This window comes from Parasteatoda tepidariorum, chromosome 2 (genome assembly GCF_982258835.1).
Source record: "Parasteatoda tepidariorum strain Cologne lab strain chromosome 2, Ptep-v5.0, whole genome shotgun sequence".
Classification (NCBI taxonomy): Eukaryota; Metazoa; Arthropoda; class Arachnida; order Araneae; family Theridiidae; genus Parasteatoda; species Parasteatoda tepidariorum.
This window is the reverse complement of record NC_141756.1, coordinates 30562134-30583294: the sequence shown is the minus strand read 5'-3', so window position 1 is coordinate 30583294 and position 21161 is coordinate 30562134. Positions and strand designations below refer to the sequence as shown.

Sequence of the window (21161 nt, the reverse complement as noted above, 5' to 3'; positions counted from 1 at the left end):
TTTTTCTCCAACAAATCTGCTTAAAAAAAATTTTTTATCCCACGTGACTGAGAACTTAGAAAGACAAAAGAGAGGGTACTGGTAAGGGCAGAATAAATGTAATATTAAAAGAGATTTTGCAAAAGTTAAAAGAGATTTTGCAAAAGTAACTAAGTTTAAATTTTAGACAGGGAAATAAAATATTGAGTAAAAGAATCACATGCCTGATATATATTAGCATACCTGCAAACATTGGAAAAATAAAATAAGAGATTTTACTAACAACATTTTTTAGGCTACAAGTAAAGTTTTGATACATCATGCATAATCATGTAAGTCAAAAAGAGAAATTCAAAATTAGAAATATAATATAAGCACTTGCATTTAGTGAAGTAAAAAATATGTATATAAATCATAATCTAAAGAAGATTTTTTTAAACCATTATTTATAATTACTTAAACTATTAACACTTAACATACTGTTGTACTAGCAATAGCACTATCTATTGAGGAATGTATTTTTGCCATCAGCAGATATTTTATTGACAAATGTTTTTATTTATACTTCTTCAACAAATACTGAATATTTTAAGTAAACAGCAGACAGTCATAAATAAAATACAGGAGACTTGGCAGATATGTATTAGTTCAAGAAGAAAACCAAAGTTTAGGAATCTTTTAATGGTTGTACTTATTCCGAATTTAATATTGCTAAAAACAGGGTAATTTTTAAAGGTTTTGGCTCATGGTTTTTAAATGTATAGTCGTATTTACACTTTTGTCATAAAAAATGTATGTTTTATTTGCAGCATGTGCTGCAATTCTGTTTTTAAAGACTTGAAATAGTCAGTTTTTCAGAAGTGCTAAATTCAATTTTATGTATTTTTTCTATCTTTGAATAGTATTCTCACAACTAAGCTAAAAATATTTTTATGCTGTTAAAAATTATTTAAGATACATCTATTTGAAAAAACAAACCTAAAATTAAACTAAAGTGGCTTTTTTAACAGAATCTTGATTCTGATACCAAGAGACCATTTCATCATGAAAAGTATCGGCCAAAGAAATCTGCAGATCAATTTCACCCAATGAGAGACTCTTGTCAGGATCTTCAGGATGCCTCATTACAGGAACAGCAGGGGAATCACCTTTATAGCTAGGATACAAATATTGAAATATTTATTTATAAGAATAATGAAAACAAAAATTTATTAGTACAATATAAGGCAATGCAACTAAAACTACAAGGTGGAGCATTTGCAACTTTTAATAATCAATCTTTTTGGTAAAAATAGAAGCTGTAATGCTGAAACTAACTACACCAAATTATAAACAGATGAAACAATGACTGGTTATAAACATGGTAACAGAATTCCCTGAGTCAACTTGCAACAGTCACTTGAAAGTCATTATTGTAATTAGCTGGCTTAATATAACATGCATAAACTAAAATATTTAATGTTAATAAAAATTATATGCAAAAAAATTTAAATTGTTAAAAAATTATAATACTTTAACTAGATTCTTGTTTGAAAAATTCAGCTTGAAACCAAGTAAAAGACATTTCTGACAGAATATAATTTTAAAAAAATTCTTTTTACTTAAAATCTGTTAGCAAGGAGAAATAATTTCATATGTGAGATTTTTTTTATAAAAGTTAAAAATTATTTTATTAGTTTCCAATTTCCTTTTATGCTGCTATTATTTTTTTTACTAGGAGAGAAGTGTTATAACAGGCTTTAGTTGCCATGTTCTGATATACCATGTTCATTCACCATATTTTTTCAGTCATAATATCGACAACCAAAAGCACTTTTCTGCTTTAAGGCTGATTTTTAAAAGCTCTGTGTGAATATAATGTGCTGTGAATAACACATTTTTGAAAATATGCTATTTTCATAACTGATGTGAGTTGATTCATGACTTTAGGTAAGTTTAGCTAGAGCCCTTTAAGCTAATTCTGAAAATGGCCCAAAACATTAATATGAAGAATAGCTACTTATGTGAAAATGATATGCGTTTGTTATCTAATTTATTAGTATTTAAAAATCTACTCCAATGCAGCATTATTTGGGCTCATAAATATTTACAAAAATTTTGAATTATTCATTAATTTTGATAAATTGCATCTAGGTGAAAATTTTTTGTCAAAATAGCAGCTTTTAAAAAAAAGTTTAACAATTTTCAAAATATTGATGTTATTTATCCGTTCTAAAGCCCAAATAATTCTTTATGGCAAGATGGTTTATATTAGATTAAAAATATAGTTTTATCCCAAGTGTACGACACTTAAACTGTACCTTTTTTAAAAAATTTCCTTGGCTTAAGTTTCAAGAAATATTGTTAATAGTCTATAAACAAAATATCAATTCTTCATTTAAGATAAAGGGACAATTTTGAAAAAATGTTTAAATAGGGGAGAATTTAAATAAAGTATACTTACTATTTTGTGGATACTTCTATGTGTTCTTGACTATCAAAAATAGGAACACTACTGCTAGTGATAATTTGCTTAGGAATTTTTCCCATATTAATATGGACAGGCCCCTGGGGTGAATAATCACAGTTCATATTTTCTGAATTTGCAGCATAAAACTGATGATTAGCTTCATGCGGGTAAATCGTGCAATGTTGAACGAGAGAGTCATCAGCACTAGGTGAGAGAGCGGCTGATTGCTGGCGACGATGTTTGGTGCTGTATTTGTAAAAGTCAGACAGCTCGTAAGGTTTAGTTTCCTCCCAGTAAGGCTGGAAATGCCCCATAGAAACAACATTAACCTCCACGGCTGGAGTCAAACTAACACTCGGAGACGGCAAATTCACACTGGATGGAACAGAGGACTCAGGCTTTTCCACGACAGAAGGCCACTGCTGAATCGGTGGGGCATTTTCTGGAATGATTTCACTAATTTTAGGTGACTCTCTATGGGATGCTGAGTAAGGATGAGACAGTTCTCTAATATCACAGTGTGCTTGATGATAACCAACACGATGAGTAGAAGCACCGAATTCGATAGGTTCGTAATCATTGTCTGGTGGGAGGTTGCAATAGTCGTGATTGGCAAGATTGACTTCTGCTGATGTTTGGTGGGATGGAGATCTCTTCAGGTGCTTTGATGGCTCCTGAGGTTGTGCAATTGCTGGACAGGCGGAATGAATTTCATCAAAGTTATCCTCCCTAATGTTAATGTGTCTGGCATTATGAATTGTATTTTCAATAAGATCTGGCATCTTTGTGGAATTGTTCAAACTTAACTCTATATGATCGATGTTTTCATAATACGAACCATTTCTAACTTGTTTCGAAGAGGATTGGAATGATAGATCATCTATGTTTTCGTAAAGTCGATACGGATTATTTTCGGGAAATAAATTCCGATTCAAACTTGAGTGCGGTCTTTCGGTGGGAATGTGCAAAGAGAAATTACTGGCTGAACTCAAAGGTCTGTAGTCCGCACAACAGTTACTCTTCATGTTCTGATTAACGTGAGGTGGTGAATCCTGCATATCGGAATTTTTGTGTAAAAATATTCGGGAATCTTCCCGTAAGTCTCTGGAAGATTGATAATTGTAAGCAGGCTCAGGGGGTAGGCCATTGTCTAACCACTGGGCTGGCTGAGAGAGTTCACTGCTACTCTCAGAAATTTTAGGTTTACGCTTTCTGATCACTAAAGGAGAATCTAAGGAAGTCTCGGTCCATTCTTTCGTTTTAGTTTTTGGAGTACTGACTTCTGGATTGCAAGAGGCTGCTCGTTTACTCTCTTGTAGCAGAACAGAAGCTTGGACTAAATCAACAACCTGATTAATACTGTGGTTGGCACCAGAATACTCATTCAATGAAATAGCCAGTCCACTATTATAAGGACGCAAAGTATTTTTAAGAGTGGGTACGCTGTACCCATGACGAATAGTACCATGACCGTCGACTGAATCTGCATTCAAATCTGGGTCACTCAAATGCACCTCATTTATCTTACTACCGTGCAGAGAGCCCATGTGTGCTCTGTGCAAGGAATTGACTGAATGAGAGTGGGGAAAAGTGTCCCTTCGAACTGGTTCTTTTGCATAGGGCACCTTAAACGAAATATCGGCATTTGAAAATTTCAAAGTTTCATTGCTATTCATGCATGCCTTGTCATAATCACTTCCCTGCAAAGTTTTGTCCATTATCGAATAGTCGGACTGGATAAATGTCAGCCTTTCGTCGTAGGAACAAGAAAGAGGTGTGTGGACACTTCTCTTTGACTGAGTCATATCTACATAGCACTGACTTTGTGTTTCTAAGCATTTGTCATCTAAAAGGAAGTCTTCAGTATCGTTGAACACTTGACTAGCTCTTCGGTTTGGAACACTGTAATGATTGGTACCTTCAATATCAAGATGAGTTTCAAATCTAAATAAGAGAAAAAACAATGCAAGTATTAAAAAACTAAAAAACCAATACTTTACAGAAATATGTATTAAATAGATTTCTATAAATTCATTATTTATCAACAAAAAAAAAATCATATATATTACATTTGTTGTTGTTGGCATTACTGCACAATTATTAATACACAAATAATAAGACTTCTTATGGTTAGGAATTGCATACATTCTGACAACCTGAAACCAGAGTTGTTTTTCCTTTGTTTGGAATAATTATGACTATTTTATAATATTCTGAAAATTCTTTCTTAAGAATTTGCTTCATTTTAAAAATGAACCTTATAGTTAACTTTTATTGCATGAAAAATGCTCCAAAAATACAATACATAAAATACAATCCAATCCAATCCAAAAATACAATACCAATAGTTTTTTAATCTTTTAAAAGTTTTAATGGGTAAAAAAGTAACCACATGTTTTAAAAAGTGGTCACCAGTCAGTAGCAAAATTTTCTAATGTTGCCCTATACAATGGGCTTCTTTTTTCTCAGGAAAAACTAGTGAAAAAACATTTTTAAGGGTCAGAAACCCTCAATTGCATAAATACAGCTGCCTCTAATTGTAATTGGAGAATAGAATATAGAGATACCTATTTCTGTAAGGAATGCCTAAAGATGCGACACTGCTGCTGCCACAGCTAACAGCGTCATATTCAGAGGCAGCAGAAAACGATGATGAGTCTCTTCTGGGACACAAGCTGAATGGAGCAGCTACCTCTTCATAAGTGTCATCTACAACTGCAGCTGGAACATGCTGTAAAGATTGGTGCCTCTGGCGGTTTTTTGGTGGGCTTGGTGGTGCTGATGTGCTTATACCTTCTACTAAATGAGGCAGCGATGAGGAAGGTGGAACTGCAGAATTCTAAAGTAATGGAAAAAAATTAGTGCAGAAAGAGGGTTAAATTTTATTTTTCAACCAGCATAAAACAATTCAAAGCAGTTCCTTAATGTTACAAAAATAATTTTTGAATAGTTTTCAATGTGCCTTATAATAATATTCTGAAAAGTTAAAAAATAATAAATTCTTAACTAATTATTAACTTTGGTAACACAATGTTTTTATACATTTTTTTTTCCCTAAAAAAGAAATGCATTTAGTGAAAATCTGGTATTGTTATTGAAAAAGTGAATTTAAAAAAAAGTAAATTTAAATTCTTATGTCATAAGTCTGAAGTAAATAAAATACTAATTATAGTTTTATATGATGAAATGGCTAAAAATAAAAACATTAAATTATTTAACTTAATATTTGTAAAATCAAAAAAGAACTAAGTTTATAATGTTAAATTACAATACTACTAGTAGTATTGTAATTTAAACATTTGGCCAGTAGGCTACTTTGACCTGGCAATTTATCCCTAATATTTTCTTAATATGGTATGGTACATTGGCCTAATGACTTGAATGAAATGACTGAAATTCTATAAAAGGAAAATACCCTCTGTTATTAAGCAATAAGGGAGATTTAAAATTTTTGTATTATGTTAGCCCACTCATAATTATGCTATAAGCCCACTTATGCTCTTTATTAATTCATTTTTTTTACTAAGCTACTCCTATGTTCTCTTACTCATTTCTGTTGAACTTTATCTTTTCTAGATAGAATTTTCACTATAAATATATATGTAGTGGCTAAAAAATTACTAAATCCCTAATTTTAAGATTTTTTATTTATTCGCTTTGAAAGCAGGTACGCAAGAGTCAACATCATCTACTACATAATATTAACAAGAATTACAACCAAAAATCAATTAAGCATTTAAAATAGTTGTTTTAATTTTACAGCTCATTCACTTCAGCTGGAAACTTTAAAAACAAGTAATATATTTTTTGTAAAAAAAAAAAAAAAACCTTTTTTTTATTTAAGTAAACAGTGAAGATTACTTAGTAACAGTGAAAATTTTCAGTAATTACTTAGTAACAGTGAAATTTAAATAAACAGTAATAAATAGAAAAATAAAGAAAAGGATGATATTTAAAACAGAATAAAATCTTTTACTTACGCTAAGAGCAGAGTTCATACTACTGCGATCTGGGATGGAGTTTTCAGAAGATGAGTTAGGAAGACCTACATAATTTAACCTGTTATCACTTACAGCACCTGAAAAGAGATAAATTAAATGACGACAAAAAAAAAAAAAAAAAAAAAAAAAAAAAAAAAGGGATAAAAAAGAACATCAGATTTATTTCATATTTTATATTATATCATATTATATCATTTCACCTATTTATTTCATATTTTAACACTAACATGGACAATATAAACAGTTTCAGGAATAAAAAAAATATAAAATTTTATTTCTTGGCCTAAATAATGTAGTTGTTTAGGAAATCATTTTACATTCATTAATTATTAAATTCACTCATTACATAAACTTAACCTCAAAATTATTTTACTTTAATTATGAATAACAAGTAAATAAAGAAAAAAATTTTTTTTTATGGATTATGATATCAGTATTCGAAATTAAGACATTTTCTTTCAATTGTGGAATGAAAAAAATTTCTTTGGATTTCAAAGTGGTGAAAGTTCATGACCAAAACAGATGCTATAATCAAGACAAGATGCTATAATTAAGATGTGAATTATGCAAACAAAAGCAGGTTTAAAAAAAGAAACAAAAAGTTGTCAACGAAAAAGTGAAAAAATACAAGTAACAAAGGAAAGCGATGGTGGTCCAGAGAGGTTAATCAGAGCAAGACAGACTTACAAGTCTGATGTTGGGGAAAGGAGGAACTTGATGCTCTAGGAAACAAGGTTGCAGATCATAAAGATGAGCTGGTGTGACAGGGATGGAATAAAACTTAGTGCTATTGTGAAGTTAAAATTATAATAGAATATAGTAAAATTTATTCTAGAAGCTATAACAATGTGCAAAAATAGATGTTTATCAGATTTAGCTGTGTGTCATGTTATCTATTAATTTATTTCTATTCTACGGCAAAAAAAATTTTTTTTATCACTAATCCATGCACACCATTATGTATCCATGCACACCATTATGTACATAGATTAAAAAATGGTGATAAGAATTAATTTGCGAAACTAAATAACTATTTTAACCTGAAATTAAAATTAATGTATATATACTGCATTAAAAAAGAAACTTAGTAAATTTTGTACACATAAAACTATACCATTCAGCACAGTGAGAAAAAAATTTAACTTACATAATTTTAACTTACATGAACTGCTACTTAAGCTAGATTCTTTCTTCTGAGAATCTTTTTCTCTTTTAAGAGTTGATATCTTCTGCTCAATGTCCCTGAGCTATAATGGAAAAAAAGTTAATTTAAGAAACATCATTTATAAAAGAAAGAATGCAAAAAAATATATAAATAAGAAATTTACCTTAGTGGTTGCTTGCTGATAGGACAGTTTGCGCATTTTGCGGACACTTTTGCGAGCACTGACATCATTTGCCAATTTAAAAGCAGCAGAAGCAATCTTACTTTGAATTTCATAATCAAGCTCTAAATCATTTAATGTCTCACGCTAAAGGGGAACAAAATATGTATCTCAATTTTATGTGATATTACAAAACTATTACAAATGAAATACACTAAAATAATAAAATTGTTAATTAAAAACTTTTACATAAAATGATTAACAGTCTATTGATTTTAACTAAACATTGAAAATCATAACTGGCAATGAGTTAAAGGGTCAAGAAGGAATTCTTAAACAAAATGCCCAATTTTTTGAAAAACATATATATGTATGAGATTTTTATTTTATTTTTAGAAATTGACTCAAGTTAATACTCAGAACACTTCCTAAGTTATAGCAATGATACTGCACTGAAATAAAAACTTACTGAAAATAAAAAAAATTATACACCCATTTTCTAAACTGCAATCATCTGCAGACTCAAATATTTTGTTTTAGTTGTTCACACAGAGTTATGTCAGGAATACTAGATGTTCTAATAAATCTTTCAAGCTAAAACTTGGTAACTGATTTAAATATAGCATGTAGCTCAAATTCATGAAAGAAATTTAAAAAAAAACTTACTTGAATAGTGGTATATGCTTTTCATTTATTTATTTAATTATTTTTTGATCAAAATAACTTTTTTTTATAAAAATATAGAAAATTATAATTTTTTAATTAAAAAATACTTTTGATACCTCTACCTATTTAATATTGTTTGGAGTAATTAACGTAATTTTTATGACTTTTATTGTGCACATTTGACATTATAAAATTTTAGTGTTAAAGAAAATTACATTTTAAAAATTATTCCTATTGTTTCACAAAAGTGTTTGCATCTAAATAATGTCAGTACTGTTGTTAATTTCGTTCATAAATTTATTTACTAATTTTAATTATTTTTTTTAAACCTGAAAGTTTTCTTAAAAAATAATTTAAACTTTTTCCCCATGAGATAATTATATATTTTTTAATAAAAACTAAAAGAAAAACATTTAAAATGCTATAAATTACTTTAATTTTTTCAATATTAAAAAAGTTTTATTTTTATTAAAAAAAAATAATTGAAGTTGAAATTTTTATTCAGGGCATTCACCTCCTCGCCAAATGCGATAAAGTCGTAAATTTGAAGGAAAAAATTGCGCTTTGGGGAAAGTATTCGCAAATGATTTTTGTTACCGAAAAGAAAAATATATATTTCTCTCAATCCTGAAGAGAAAAAATGTCAAAAGGGATTTTTCTGTACAAATCCTATATTTTTTTATTCGATTAGAGTAATTTCCATTAGCTATGTCTCATAACCAATTAGAATTATTCTAAGTCCAGATAATGTAAGCAACAAGAGAGATTATGTAAGCATGCAACAAACTACAGATTACATCGGTTGACGGATCACTCGATATCACATTAAAAAAAATTTCCAACAGTTTGTGTAAATAAAACAATTATGTGGTAGCAAGATGCATATCATCATCTAATTATTTTTGCAGAAAATATGCTCTCTCATGACAATAACATATACAATGTCATCTTGCCTATAGTTTATCTTTATATTACTGCAATTGTCTAATATAAGTTATCAAAAACTAACTCCCACCTATTTCTATTTTTTCCCCTCAACGACGATAAAACAATATCAATATTTTTCCTACTCTCTTCCATTTGCTCCTTTACTCCTCCCAAACTGCAAAATGGCTCTTGATTTGAATTTGTATTTTATAAAATAATTCCATTTTTAGTAAATTTGTATTTAACTTGTAAGTTAAAAAAATCAATCATAAGAAATTGTTAAGATACGCACGCCTTTGGCTAAGAATTTTGAAATTTGGCTAATACTTATGATATTTGGATAATTTACTGACTAATAATTTGAAATTCTTAGCTTTATTAAAAAAAATTTAAAAATAGTTATTTTTTTTGAAATATTTTTTTATTATTTCAGTAAGAATTTCTACTTTAATAAAACAACACAATATCCTAATAATTATTAATTTTAAAAGACTCCTATTTAGATAACGAAAACAGAATAACTTCATTTAAAATTCAAGAAATAATTTTTAATAGCTGTACATTAAAGAGGAAAAAAAAAAAAACATTTTTCAGCACTAAAAATTGAAAGTTAAACTCTAAAAACAGCTGGAATAAAACCGGCGCCCTCTCGTATGTGTTAACAGTTGTTAGTTACATATGTCTTAATCGAGTTTTCTCTAAAATTACACATGGATTATTTAAGTTTTTTTAGTTTGATATTAAACAAATGCTAACTTTCAGGGGTCTTATTTTTACCCCATGGACTACAATTGCAACTAATTTTCACTACATCTTTTCTGTAATCACTCCCTTTAATTTAAGCTAAGTTTTATATCACAGATGTGTACTTCCCTTGTTAGACAGCTTAAGAATCCATGCTAAGAACTATGATTGGTTATTGATGCTTTTTTTTTCTAAGGTAAGAATTTATCATATTTTTCAATGGAAAAAATTGAAGTATAAGCCAATAAATTATAATAAATATTAAAAAAAAAGGTTCTTAACTACAAATTTGGTAAGATTTATTCATTTAAAGTAGAAGGAACAAAAATAAGATGTAACTTACATCTTTGCCTTTAGCACGATAGATGATTTTATCACTGATGGTGAACGAAGTTCCTATGCGTCTTCGCACCTGGGGCTGAGCTTCACCAGGTAGGTACGGTGTTTCAGGTGGCAACTCTCCAGTAATTTCCTATAAAAATAATAATATTTATCTGTCAGAATGAATCGAATAAAAACATTAATTTCCCCATTAAAAATACAGTTCTTATTTTAAAATTTTAATCGTTAAGTGACATACTTGAGACAAAAATAAATAAATGAATAAATAAATAAAAATGTTTTTAATGAAGTAGTATCTTACAAAAAGAAACTGGTTTGCTCTGTGAGAAAACAACGGCCTCAAACTAAACATAAGGTAGAGAAGACTAAAACTTCAAAAATAAAAAAAAGAAACTTAAATACAATATACAACATGACAAATTTATATTTTTTTAATTATTATTTTTATTCATTTTAGTTTGATCTAAAGTTACAATATAGATGAAATTTTTCAATTTTACAAAATGAAATTTAATTAAAAACTTTTTAAAAATTAATTAAAAATATAAAATAATAATTTATTATAGAATTTAGCACTTAATTATAATTATAAAAAACTTTTGACTAAAAAGCATGAGTAACAATAGTCAAACCTAAATTAAACATAATATAGCGAAACTAATACTATTTCGGCCAGGAAACAATATGACTTAATTTTAAAATGATGTGTTTTATCACTTGACCTCTTTAAGAGTTAGAATTACTATTTAAAGTGTGATAACATGCATAATATGAATAACTATTCTTATTAACAACTTCTAATAAGAAAATCTATTTTAAAGTGAAAAAAAAAATTATAACTTGTTAATCACTTGTTGCTAAACAAAATGATTTACAATTTATAAACCTTATGAAAAAAATGGCTCTTTTTGTGTAAGGCCTGTAGACCTTTTTTGAAATTTTACTCAGTGCAATTCATATTCAAATGACTTATGAACAACATACTTCAATTAAAAAATAACACACGATTACGAATTGCACATTCTAATTTAAGAATTTTACAAAGAAAATTGAAATCATTGAGAAATCACAGTACAGGTGCTATAATCAACGTACGCAGAATGACAATATGAAAGGGAACGAACATATATAATCAACATAATGCAGAATAATTAACAAAGGGACTGCTCAACTGTAGAATTTCAAAAATATCTGAATTGCAAATATGTTTTTGAATCAATCATGAGAGTATCAGACAAGCATAGCAGAGATCAATAGCAAAAAAGAAGAAACCACTTACTCCCTCTTTAAGGCAGAGAGCTTTGAGTTCTTCTGTCTTCTTTTTGAGGGCTTCCTGAAGGGCATCTTTCCTGGACTGAAGAGCAGTCAACATTTCAAGGGTGGCAGCTCTACTCTCCTCACTTACTTCACCTGCAATAGATCACAGCTGCATCAATGCTTTACAAGGTGTTTACAATATAATTCATGATTTTAATAACTTTCTGTTTAAAAAATTACATTTTTCGAAAGAAATGAAATAATTTTAACTTTTTCCAAACAAACTTATAACGCTTTTATATGTGTAACAGAAAGAAACTGCAAATCCTTTTTTTTTTTAAACAATAGAAAGTGAGAAAAATAGGCAGTTGTCAGGCTAGTAATGTTACTAATTAGCATGTTTTCTTTAAAGTAATTTTAGGCTCTTGCAAATGACAAACTAAAAAAATATATATATAATTTGTTCTATTTAAGTGTAATAAAAGCAAATCTTATCACAAAAGAATAAAAATAGTTTTAAATTTAGAATTACTTTAAGAACAGAAAGTTTCTGATAGAGTTTCCAGTATACTTTTATTAATACTGAACAACACGTAATAGCGTCAAATCAATGCATGGAAAAAAATTTACACTACTATTTATTGATCAAAGATCTCTTTTCAATATTTTTTGAAGGGTCCTTAAACAGACCCAATTTCTTCCTAAACTGACCACCGAATATTTTAATCAGATTTTTATAGCACCCTTCAAAACTTTGGATCACATATTTCATACCAATTCACTAAAATTTATTATACATTGAGCTGGCTTTAAAATCTAATAAAAATATAAATACAAAAATTAAAAGTTTTCAAGTAAAAAGAACACTAAATGGACCTTAACGTGTGAAAATGTCCTGTACCTTCAATAACTATCGTGGGAAGACTAGCTGAGCTGTTGCTTCTGCTGATATTTGAATGGGAGCTTGCCGAGGACAGAGATTGCACACTGCGACAAAGTTCTGATGCGATCTGGCTTAAGCTTCTATTCACACGATTTTGGCTCTGAAAAGTGCAAGCAAATTTTTTTAGCTAAAGTGAATATGAATAAAATAACACATTCATTGAAAATAAAATTAGAATACTTACTTTAAAACATTGGTCATTTTTATATTAATTTTAAAACTCTTCAATTCAATTTTATTGCAAAGAAAAACTTGTGCAGGCAACATGAAAACAAATATATCTATTGTCTGTCTGTGGAAAGAACTCCCCTAATTAGTCATCTGGAGCAGGGTAGTGACTATGCTTACAAGGTTTAACTATTTAATGCAGGGGTGTTCGGTCAATATTTAAGACATCGAGGGGATCAATGAGGGGAGAGAGAATGTTCCCTCTTTAAATTTCCACAATTCCTTGTTTTCATAGCAGTAGATGGCCTTAAACTTTGTGGCAAGATAGTTCTATAAAAACTATAGATCTAGTTCTAATATATATATTAAGTCAGCATTCAACACAAAAATATTTGAAATCTTATAAAACAGAAAGTTTGAGTTTATTTCAGATAATCAGGAAGCAATTTTATTACGAAATAAAACCTAAGCAAGGCTAGACAAAATACCATATTGATTGGATGTAAACTTAATATAAAATCATTCAAACTGTTATATAATAGTTTTTACCTTGACAAAAAGTTTATGTTATGCAAAATAAAATTAAACTTGAAGAGCTGAAAAAAAGTATATAATTTAAATTACCATTATAGACAAAGGTATTAACTGTGTAACAAAATGAATGAACTGTATTTAAAATGTTATACAAATTTTTTGATACATAAATTATTAATATTAACAGTATTTAAAATAGTTCAGCTAAATGTAAACAGAAGAAACAGTAAACTTTAAAAATTTGTTAATATTATCTTTTTTAATTATTTAGGGACAGTTCTCTAGTCAAAGTCTCACTTTTTATAACTTTACTCTACCAAGATGTCAACGATATAAGACAATTGAACTACTAAAAGTCAATACAATCCACATCACAATAATTTGAAATTTAACATAGATATTTGTTCACAGATTCCATTTTCTATTTTTAAATTTGTTACACACTTTCATCCTTAAAAAAATACCATAGTTACGAGTTGAAATTAATAATTAAAATGTAAGTTTATGGTTTTCTTTAAATGATGGAGAAAAAATTACTTTTTTCTGATTTCGATCAAGGAAAAACTGGTGTTGAGAAATTGCCATAGACCAAATACATCTTGCTGCATTGGGTGAGGATGCATACCACACATATGCAAATACATTGGCTGGTGCTAAAGCTCTTCTGCTAACAGACACTCTACAGGAAAAAATATTGCAATTATAGTACTGAACAAAGTTTCTGCATAATTTACAAACACTGTATTAACTGAAACAGTATTATCAGTGATAATAAATAAGATATGAAATAGTATTAAATAAAATGTATAGATAGTGTTTCATGCATAAAAAACCTTTAGAAAAATAATATTTTACCTTGAAATTATATTTAAACATCTGAAAAGAACACAAAATATTAGGACATTTCTTAGAAAATATGCAATGTACTCAAATGAGAAACTTTTCAAGAAAGCGATAAAATCAACATTTAAAACTCTCCATAACATTACAATCACATTCAATTGAATATTTAAAGAACAATAAAAATTGCTAAAACAAGCTTCAATCAATCATTAAAAGAACATCACTTTAACCCAGAACTTGTCTTATTTCCTACTTAGGAGGGAAACCAATTTTGTTCTAAATATCAGATAGAAAAATAATGTATAAAAAAAAAAAAGGTTTTCTCTACATATTTATCTATTAGCAAAATAATCAGAGGATTAAGAAAAGTAATTTAAACATAATTTTAGATGAAGTTACAGATGCACATTACATTCAGCAAATAAGTAAAATAAGCTGTCCCCTCTTTAAAACAAAATAAGTGAAGCACCATAATTTTATCGATAAGGTTAACTCAATAAATTTCACACAACTTTTAGGTTACATAATTTAAAAAATGCTAAAATTTGAAATTTGAATTATATTTGCAGAATTGTTCTTAAGAAATAAATATTTAAAAATGTGGAGTTTTAAACATTTTCAGCACATAAAAAAATGGCAAATGAAAAAACAATTAAGAACTCAACTTATTGCAAAATAACGGTCATTAAATCATTGGGCTTTTTTTTCTTTCTTTTCTTTACCTTAATATACATTTTCGCTCTTTATAAAGGGAAAGTTTAAAAAAAAAAAAAAAAAAAAAAAAAAAAAAAAAAAAAAAAAAGGTAAACTAAGTTATTCTATTCACTTGATATGACTGAATATTACTTAGCAATTGTGCTAATACTATCAACACAAAGTTTAAACAATTGTAACAAGAACTAACAATTATGAAGAAGAAAAAACATACATTTTATGCTTAAAATAATTAATTTGTTTATGTTACTAAAACAATATTGACATATAAGCAGTATTTAGATAAACTTACTGAGTGGTTGGATCACAGATTGCATTTGACAAGTCATCAAATTCTTCAAGTGGCTCTTCTATTGCATCTTCATAGAGGTTGAAGCTACTCAATGTGTGAACAACCCTACGACAATACGCAATAGAAATTTTAAAATTCAGAAACACATTTACACAATCACAAAGAATGTGAGAAACCTAAAAACATGTGAAAAGGAACTGACCTGCGAGCTTCATGAACTTCAATAGTGAATTTTCTATCTCGGAAATATAAGTTTTCCAGTTGCTTCCAAAAAAATACCTACAAGTGAACATAATAATTAACACATTTTTATGCATAGACTCGATTATAAGGATACAGCATACATAGATATTATCATATTAATCAGTAGAGAAGTTTAAGTAAATTTAACTTCATTCTTCTCCATTTTTGCACATTTTTAAGATAAGTGACAAAAATCAATCACCTTAAAAATGTTAAAAATTTCAGTTGACTTTTAAAATAGTGAAAATTAGCATGAAAGTTTTATAGGAGAAACACTGCAATTATGGTAACCTGAGTAACAGCATAGAAGTGGCTGCACATAAATGAATCTTAATACCTATATGACTGTCCTTATTACTCAAATATAATACACAAGTAATTTTGAGTTCTTCATTATCACAACTATTATGTATCCAGTATCTATATTCAATTTCATCTGCTGTTTAAGTAACTATGATTGTTGGTTAAATTCTTATAATTAATGTCTGAATTCTGACTTACATGAACTTATGTAAGCTTTGTTGTGCCTTTTTAAGCAAATATAGTAACATTAAAGACCAAAATTTTTAAAATGAACTGAACAGATAAATTTTAAATATTTTACAAATCTTTCTATTTTTCAATTTTTTTTAAAAAGTATTAAGGAAGAACATCAGAAGTGTCAGTTTCAAGGAAACTTTTTTGCAAAATGATATATTTACTAGAATTTTTATGTGTAAATGTTTCATGATTTGCAACTAATTATAAGCAGTATGTTTTTTAATAGGATAAAATTTGATACATTTATACATATATAAATAATAATTATAAAAAAATAATGAATATAATCAAAAGGAATATGATTAGGAATAATAAAATTATTAAACACCCGTTAGTTTCAAATTTACTGCAGAGCATATTTTTTGTCATTGTTAATTAGTAGGTATAAATTACATTTGATAAAATTTTGAATCAGGTACATAAAGGGATGCTATACTGCAGGAGAAATGCTTCTTAGCAAATTTTGCTTCCCCTTTAATTGATATTTTAAAATCTAAAGTTTAGAGAGAAGTGAGTTCAGCCAAAGCTAGAATAAACCAAAGTTTACAAATGCTAACATTTTTTTCAAAATATCAAATTGCAAAAAAATTATGGCAATATTATTCAGGATTATGCAGTAGGGAAATAATCCAGCAATAATTTCTTTGCATTATAATATTTTGAAACTATTTTTTTAGCATTTAAACTTTGTGGTTTACTCTAGATTTAACTGAACTCACTTTGGTCTAAACTTAACATTTAGTACCGATGGAGGTGAAGCAAAATTTGCCATGAAACATTTCTCTCATAGTATAATATCCTCTTAAGGAGACTCCTTTTTTCACTATGCATAACAATTCAATTTGTTAAGAGGTTATTTTAAAATTATTATAATGTAATATTATAAATATATTATAAAAAGTTTAGCAAATTGACAATTGAAAGGGATGGGACTTCCAAATCAGACCTGTAGAGCTGGTAATTGGTCGATTCAGACTAAAAGCCCAGACTTTCATTACAGACAGACTCTGACTTACACTTGTTTAAAGCTTTCGCAATTGAAAAATTAAATTTAAAATATATATGTACAAAATATTGATATTGTGCAATACCATTCTAAGAAAATAGATGCATTTCACCATTTCATATATACACTGATACATATACAAACATCTTATTGAGGCAAAATTGCTTAGAGATTATTCATGAACTAAGAAAATACGATAACAAATGAAACATCATATTAATTTAAGTATTTTTTTTAAAAAATTAACTTTTATCTAAGATAAACAAATTTTATTATAAAAATAATGAAACCAGAGATTACTAAGCTCGAAGATGTTGAAATGTCATTAAGTTTGTAATAAATTAAATTGTTAATAATAATCTAATAATTTAAATAATTGTTAAAATATTCATTTCAGTAATATTTTTGTTTACATGACTACAAATAATTATCAGATACAAATTATCTTCAACTCTGACTCCACAGCTTAGCTTTAAATGGTGGTTAAATTATGATTTCAATGAACAAGTTTGGTTCAACGGGTTCCTGTGATGTCTTGAGCACACTTTAAGTAGCATGTTTGCAAGTGGTTGGTTAGAAAAATTATAGCATAACATTTTAATCAGCTGTGCAATATTAAAGTAGAAGAATTACTACTTACCCTTCGGGGAGTTTTACGATCATTCTTATCGTATTGGCTAATACCTCTATAACTTAAACCAAGCCAGCAACCATTTCCTTGCTTGTCCTTTAAAATGCAAATATAAAACATTAATTAAAAACAAAAGTTATTAAAATTTTTAGAAAACTCTACAAACATTTTCAAAAGAATAGCCTCACCTTGATTTCATAATAGTGCTGACCATATGTTGGCAAACTTTCAACAATACTCAAGTAACTGGAAAAAAAAGTTTTCTAAAAATGCATTTAAGATAAATAAATTAATTCATAAGCATTTATATTAAAACTATAACTTGTACTTTTTTGACTTAGCTTGCTTAGATGTAAAACTTTATTAATAAGTCCAAAACTATTAAAAAGCATGTAACAAGTAAAAAAATTATTGTTCGCAAATTTTTTCATTCATTAACTACAGAAAGTCATTCATTAACAATAAAAATTATCCTCCTCTTCATTTTGCACTTGCACAATTATTCACATTATATAAATATTAGATGGCACCACTACCATAATTTGCACTTTTAAAAAAATAGTACAGATCAAATAATAAATAAGTTTGAAAAATTGTTGAGAAAATAGTTTTAGTTCTTTCTACTAACATAAATTCTTCATTTAAGGATTTTAATTTAATATTCATTCGGTTTTTAAAAAAATCAAAATTCACTACAGTCAGCAGTGACTTTTTAATCTGGCTCAAACAAACGATATCGTAGAAATAAAGGTTCAGCTGAACCGCACAGCAATAATGTAAAGGTTCTGTCATGCTGTTTTCCATTTCCATTGCTGTCTTATTTTTTAATGAAAAAGTGCTTTAATACTTTCAATTTCTGAACACACATTGACAAAATAAAATTCAAAAAGTTGGCTACAAAAATAATTATTTTTTGAAATAATTCGGGTTTATGTACAAACACTTACTTTACAATTGCAGCACCTCTTGTTTGACCCACTAACACTTGGTAGTGTTCAAGGACTTTGTTTTCACTGCAAACAAAAAAAAAAATAATGGTTAGTTCATTTTCGGATATCATCTGTATAAAGCATAACTTTATATTATCATTTATCTACATTGTACAGAATATTAAAAATTAATAAGGGCTATAAATAACAAAAATTGTTCAAGCTCACCATAGAGATATTGACGGAAACTCTTTAAGGGTAGATGTTGGCAGCACAGGTAATCGTTTCAAATGAGACTTGAATGTTGGTTCACTGAAAGGAATAGTTTCGTTAATATAATTAGAAATAATTTGCATCCAACGTCTGCAGGAAAGTAATATCCCATTGTGCGTTACAAAAATTAGCATGCTTGTAATAATGATACAGAAATTAAAACTTCATTTTCATTGATTCAATAATATAAAAATAGTCCCTATTACAGTAATAGTAAATAGCACCATATTATGAAGAAAAAATAATTGTTTGTCACAAAACATAGCTTTAATGTAACAGAGTAAGTATAAGAGTTATAATTAATGTTGTTTTATTAGACTTTTAGTAGATGCATTATTGTTGATTAGATGGGGTAAACATAAGCATGCTAATAATGAGTGAACATAATATTAAAAATTATGAAATCAGACACAAAAAAAATTCTGAATTTTATTTAAAACCAATTTTGATTCTTGAACCATAAAATGTGTGAGTCAGGAAAATATGATTCCAATGATTTAGCAAGAAGAGGGGGGGGGGAATCATATGCCCCCTTTATGTTAGGTTTCCCATTTGCACATTTCGTTATGTCCAGCGAACCCTCTAAGCAAATAAAATGTTTAACGTACAATTACAAAACCTATTTATCCAAAGATAATTATTCCCTCTGCAGAGGATCAAAATTGTGATGGCATGTCTTCGGATAAACCTCAGGGATATTTCCCAGACCGTCGCCAACAGCCCATTGTGCAGCTCTATTGCGTAGGTAAAGTACTTACCTACCAAAGATAATTCCATTACTTTTTAATGCTTATTTAAATAATTGTTGGAAAATTTTAAATTAAGTTAAGAAATTTTTTACATTATTTTAAACTAAGTAATTTTTTAAATAATAAAATACAAAATTTTAATAAAATCAAATAATATTTGAGAAATAAAAACTATATTGAGAAATGAAAATCTAAAAATATCACCACAAAGCACTAGGTACCTGAAAAATGTGATTATTTTTTATCAAAACTTGTTCAGGCTCTTCCTTTTTATTTTATGCAATTTAAAACAATTTTTATGGACAATGTGAAAGTTTCCTGTTTACATGTTATTTTATTTCTTATTTTACCTATTTATTATTTTATGTTATTTATTTATTCATTTTTTCTCGCTCACATCAAAAGAAAATACAATAAAAATATTACAGAAAAAAAAAAATTTATTATTGAAAACTTACTCAGTATAATCTCCATAAGTTGCTTGAATTACAAGAGCTGCTAACTGGAATATGATGTCAGCATCAATTTCCAATTCTCCCTAAAATTGGAAACAGTTAAACTAATTAAAGACAAGTTACAATAATTATCATTTACATATCAATTACACAGTCCTAAAATACTTCCCCCCTTTCGTTTAATTAAGAAGCAGTATTCTGGTATCGAGCAGTATACTTTTTCAAGCAATATCTTGAAGTGTTTTAATATTCAAAATTACTTCTAAAACATGTTATGTTTTCATTTTCACATTTATCTTTTCTCTTATTATGACATAAAAAAGTTCAGTTTATAATTTTCATGATAAGAAAGAGTATTAAACAAATATATATTTATACACATATATTTCAGGGAAACCACAAACTCAAAAAATTTGAAGAGTGGTGAAAACTGTTTCATGAAGTTATCGAATATTTTAAAGACATCAACTTTAGGAGTACTGTAGGTCAGTGGTGACATAGTATTGAATTTACAAACATTTTTGGTTTATTATAATCACCATATATCCTGGTGTATAGACTTTTCAAACTTCTAACTTTACGAAAATTAGGGGTTGTTAAATTCATTGGTAATAAAGTCTGACATTCGTAGATTGTGAAATATTGATGCATTATAAGCAATGAGGTAGATATGAATAAATCAGCAACAATTTACCCTTTTCAAAAGATATTTCTATAATGTTACATACCATTAATTTCTTATTTTCCTTTGTCATATTTTCTTTACATATAAAATGTAAAGAAAATATAACGAGGGAAAATGCAAAATTAATCGTATATACATATTTTTTTTAAAAAAACAATACCTAAAATTATGTTTAAAAAAATTAATATAATTTATTTAAAAGTATTTCAAAAAATATACCATAGTGAAAACTTTAAAAAAATATAAAATAAAACTACAAATTTAAGGAGCATCATCGGTTTTAAATTCAATAATGTTAGCAGTGCTGTCACATGAATCCCACTCTGCAATGGATTCTACGTCATCCTCATCTTAATTATTACTTCATTTTTTTTCTCTTTTTAATTTTAGAAATTTGCAGCGTTAGACTTCTACATCCGACATACCAGAAATTTACTCTCTCTGTCTCCTGATAAAAAAATAAAGA

At 27.9% G+C, this 21161-nt stretch overlaps 1 protein-coding gene across 11 annotated transcripts in view; it reads right to left on the bottom strand.

Moving 5' to 3' along the window:
* The window catches only part of LOC107442702 (uncharacterized), an 80591-nt gene that overhangs the window by 3979 nt on the left and 55451 nt on the right, over positions 1-21161 (bottom strand). For 4 of the 11 annotated variants that reach the window (XM_071177357.2, XM_071177359.2, XM_071177360.2 and 1 more), the window contains 18 exons: positions 20014-20093; positions 18762-18845; positions 18552-18617; positions 17793-17850; positions 17614-17700; positions 15387-15463; positions 15185-15289; positions 14191-14211; positions 13873-14014; positions 12592-12733; positions 11713-11843; positions 10435-10563; positions 7758-7901; positions 7577-7676; positions 6409-6506; positions 4996-5267; positions 2423-4372; positions 958-1135 (listed from right to left, as the gene is read on the bottom strand). In XM_071177357.2, coding sequence (XP_071033458.2) covers positions 964-1135; positions 2423-4372; positions 4996-5267; positions 6409-6506; positions 7577-7676; positions 7758-7901; positions 10435-10563; positions 11713-11843; positions 12592-12733; positions 13873-14014; positions 14191-14211; positions 15185-15289; positions 15387-15463; positions 17614-17700; positions 17793-17850; positions 18552-18617; positions 18762-18845; positions 20014-20093 — 3858 coding nt within the window. In that variant the 3' untranslated portion in view covers positions 958-963. The remainder of the gene's footprint in view (positions 1-957; positions 1136-2422; positions 4373-4995; positions 5268-6408; positions 6507-7576; positions 7677-7757; positions 7902-10434; positions 10564-11712; positions 11844-12591; positions 12734-13872; positions 14015-14190; positions 14212-15184; positions 15290-15386; positions 15464-17613; positions 17701-17792; positions 17851-18551; positions 18618-18761; positions 18846-20013; positions 20094-21161) is intronic. The other 7 variants (XM_071177366.2, XM_071177367.2, XM_071177356.2 and 4 more) reach the window with 3 other exon arrangements.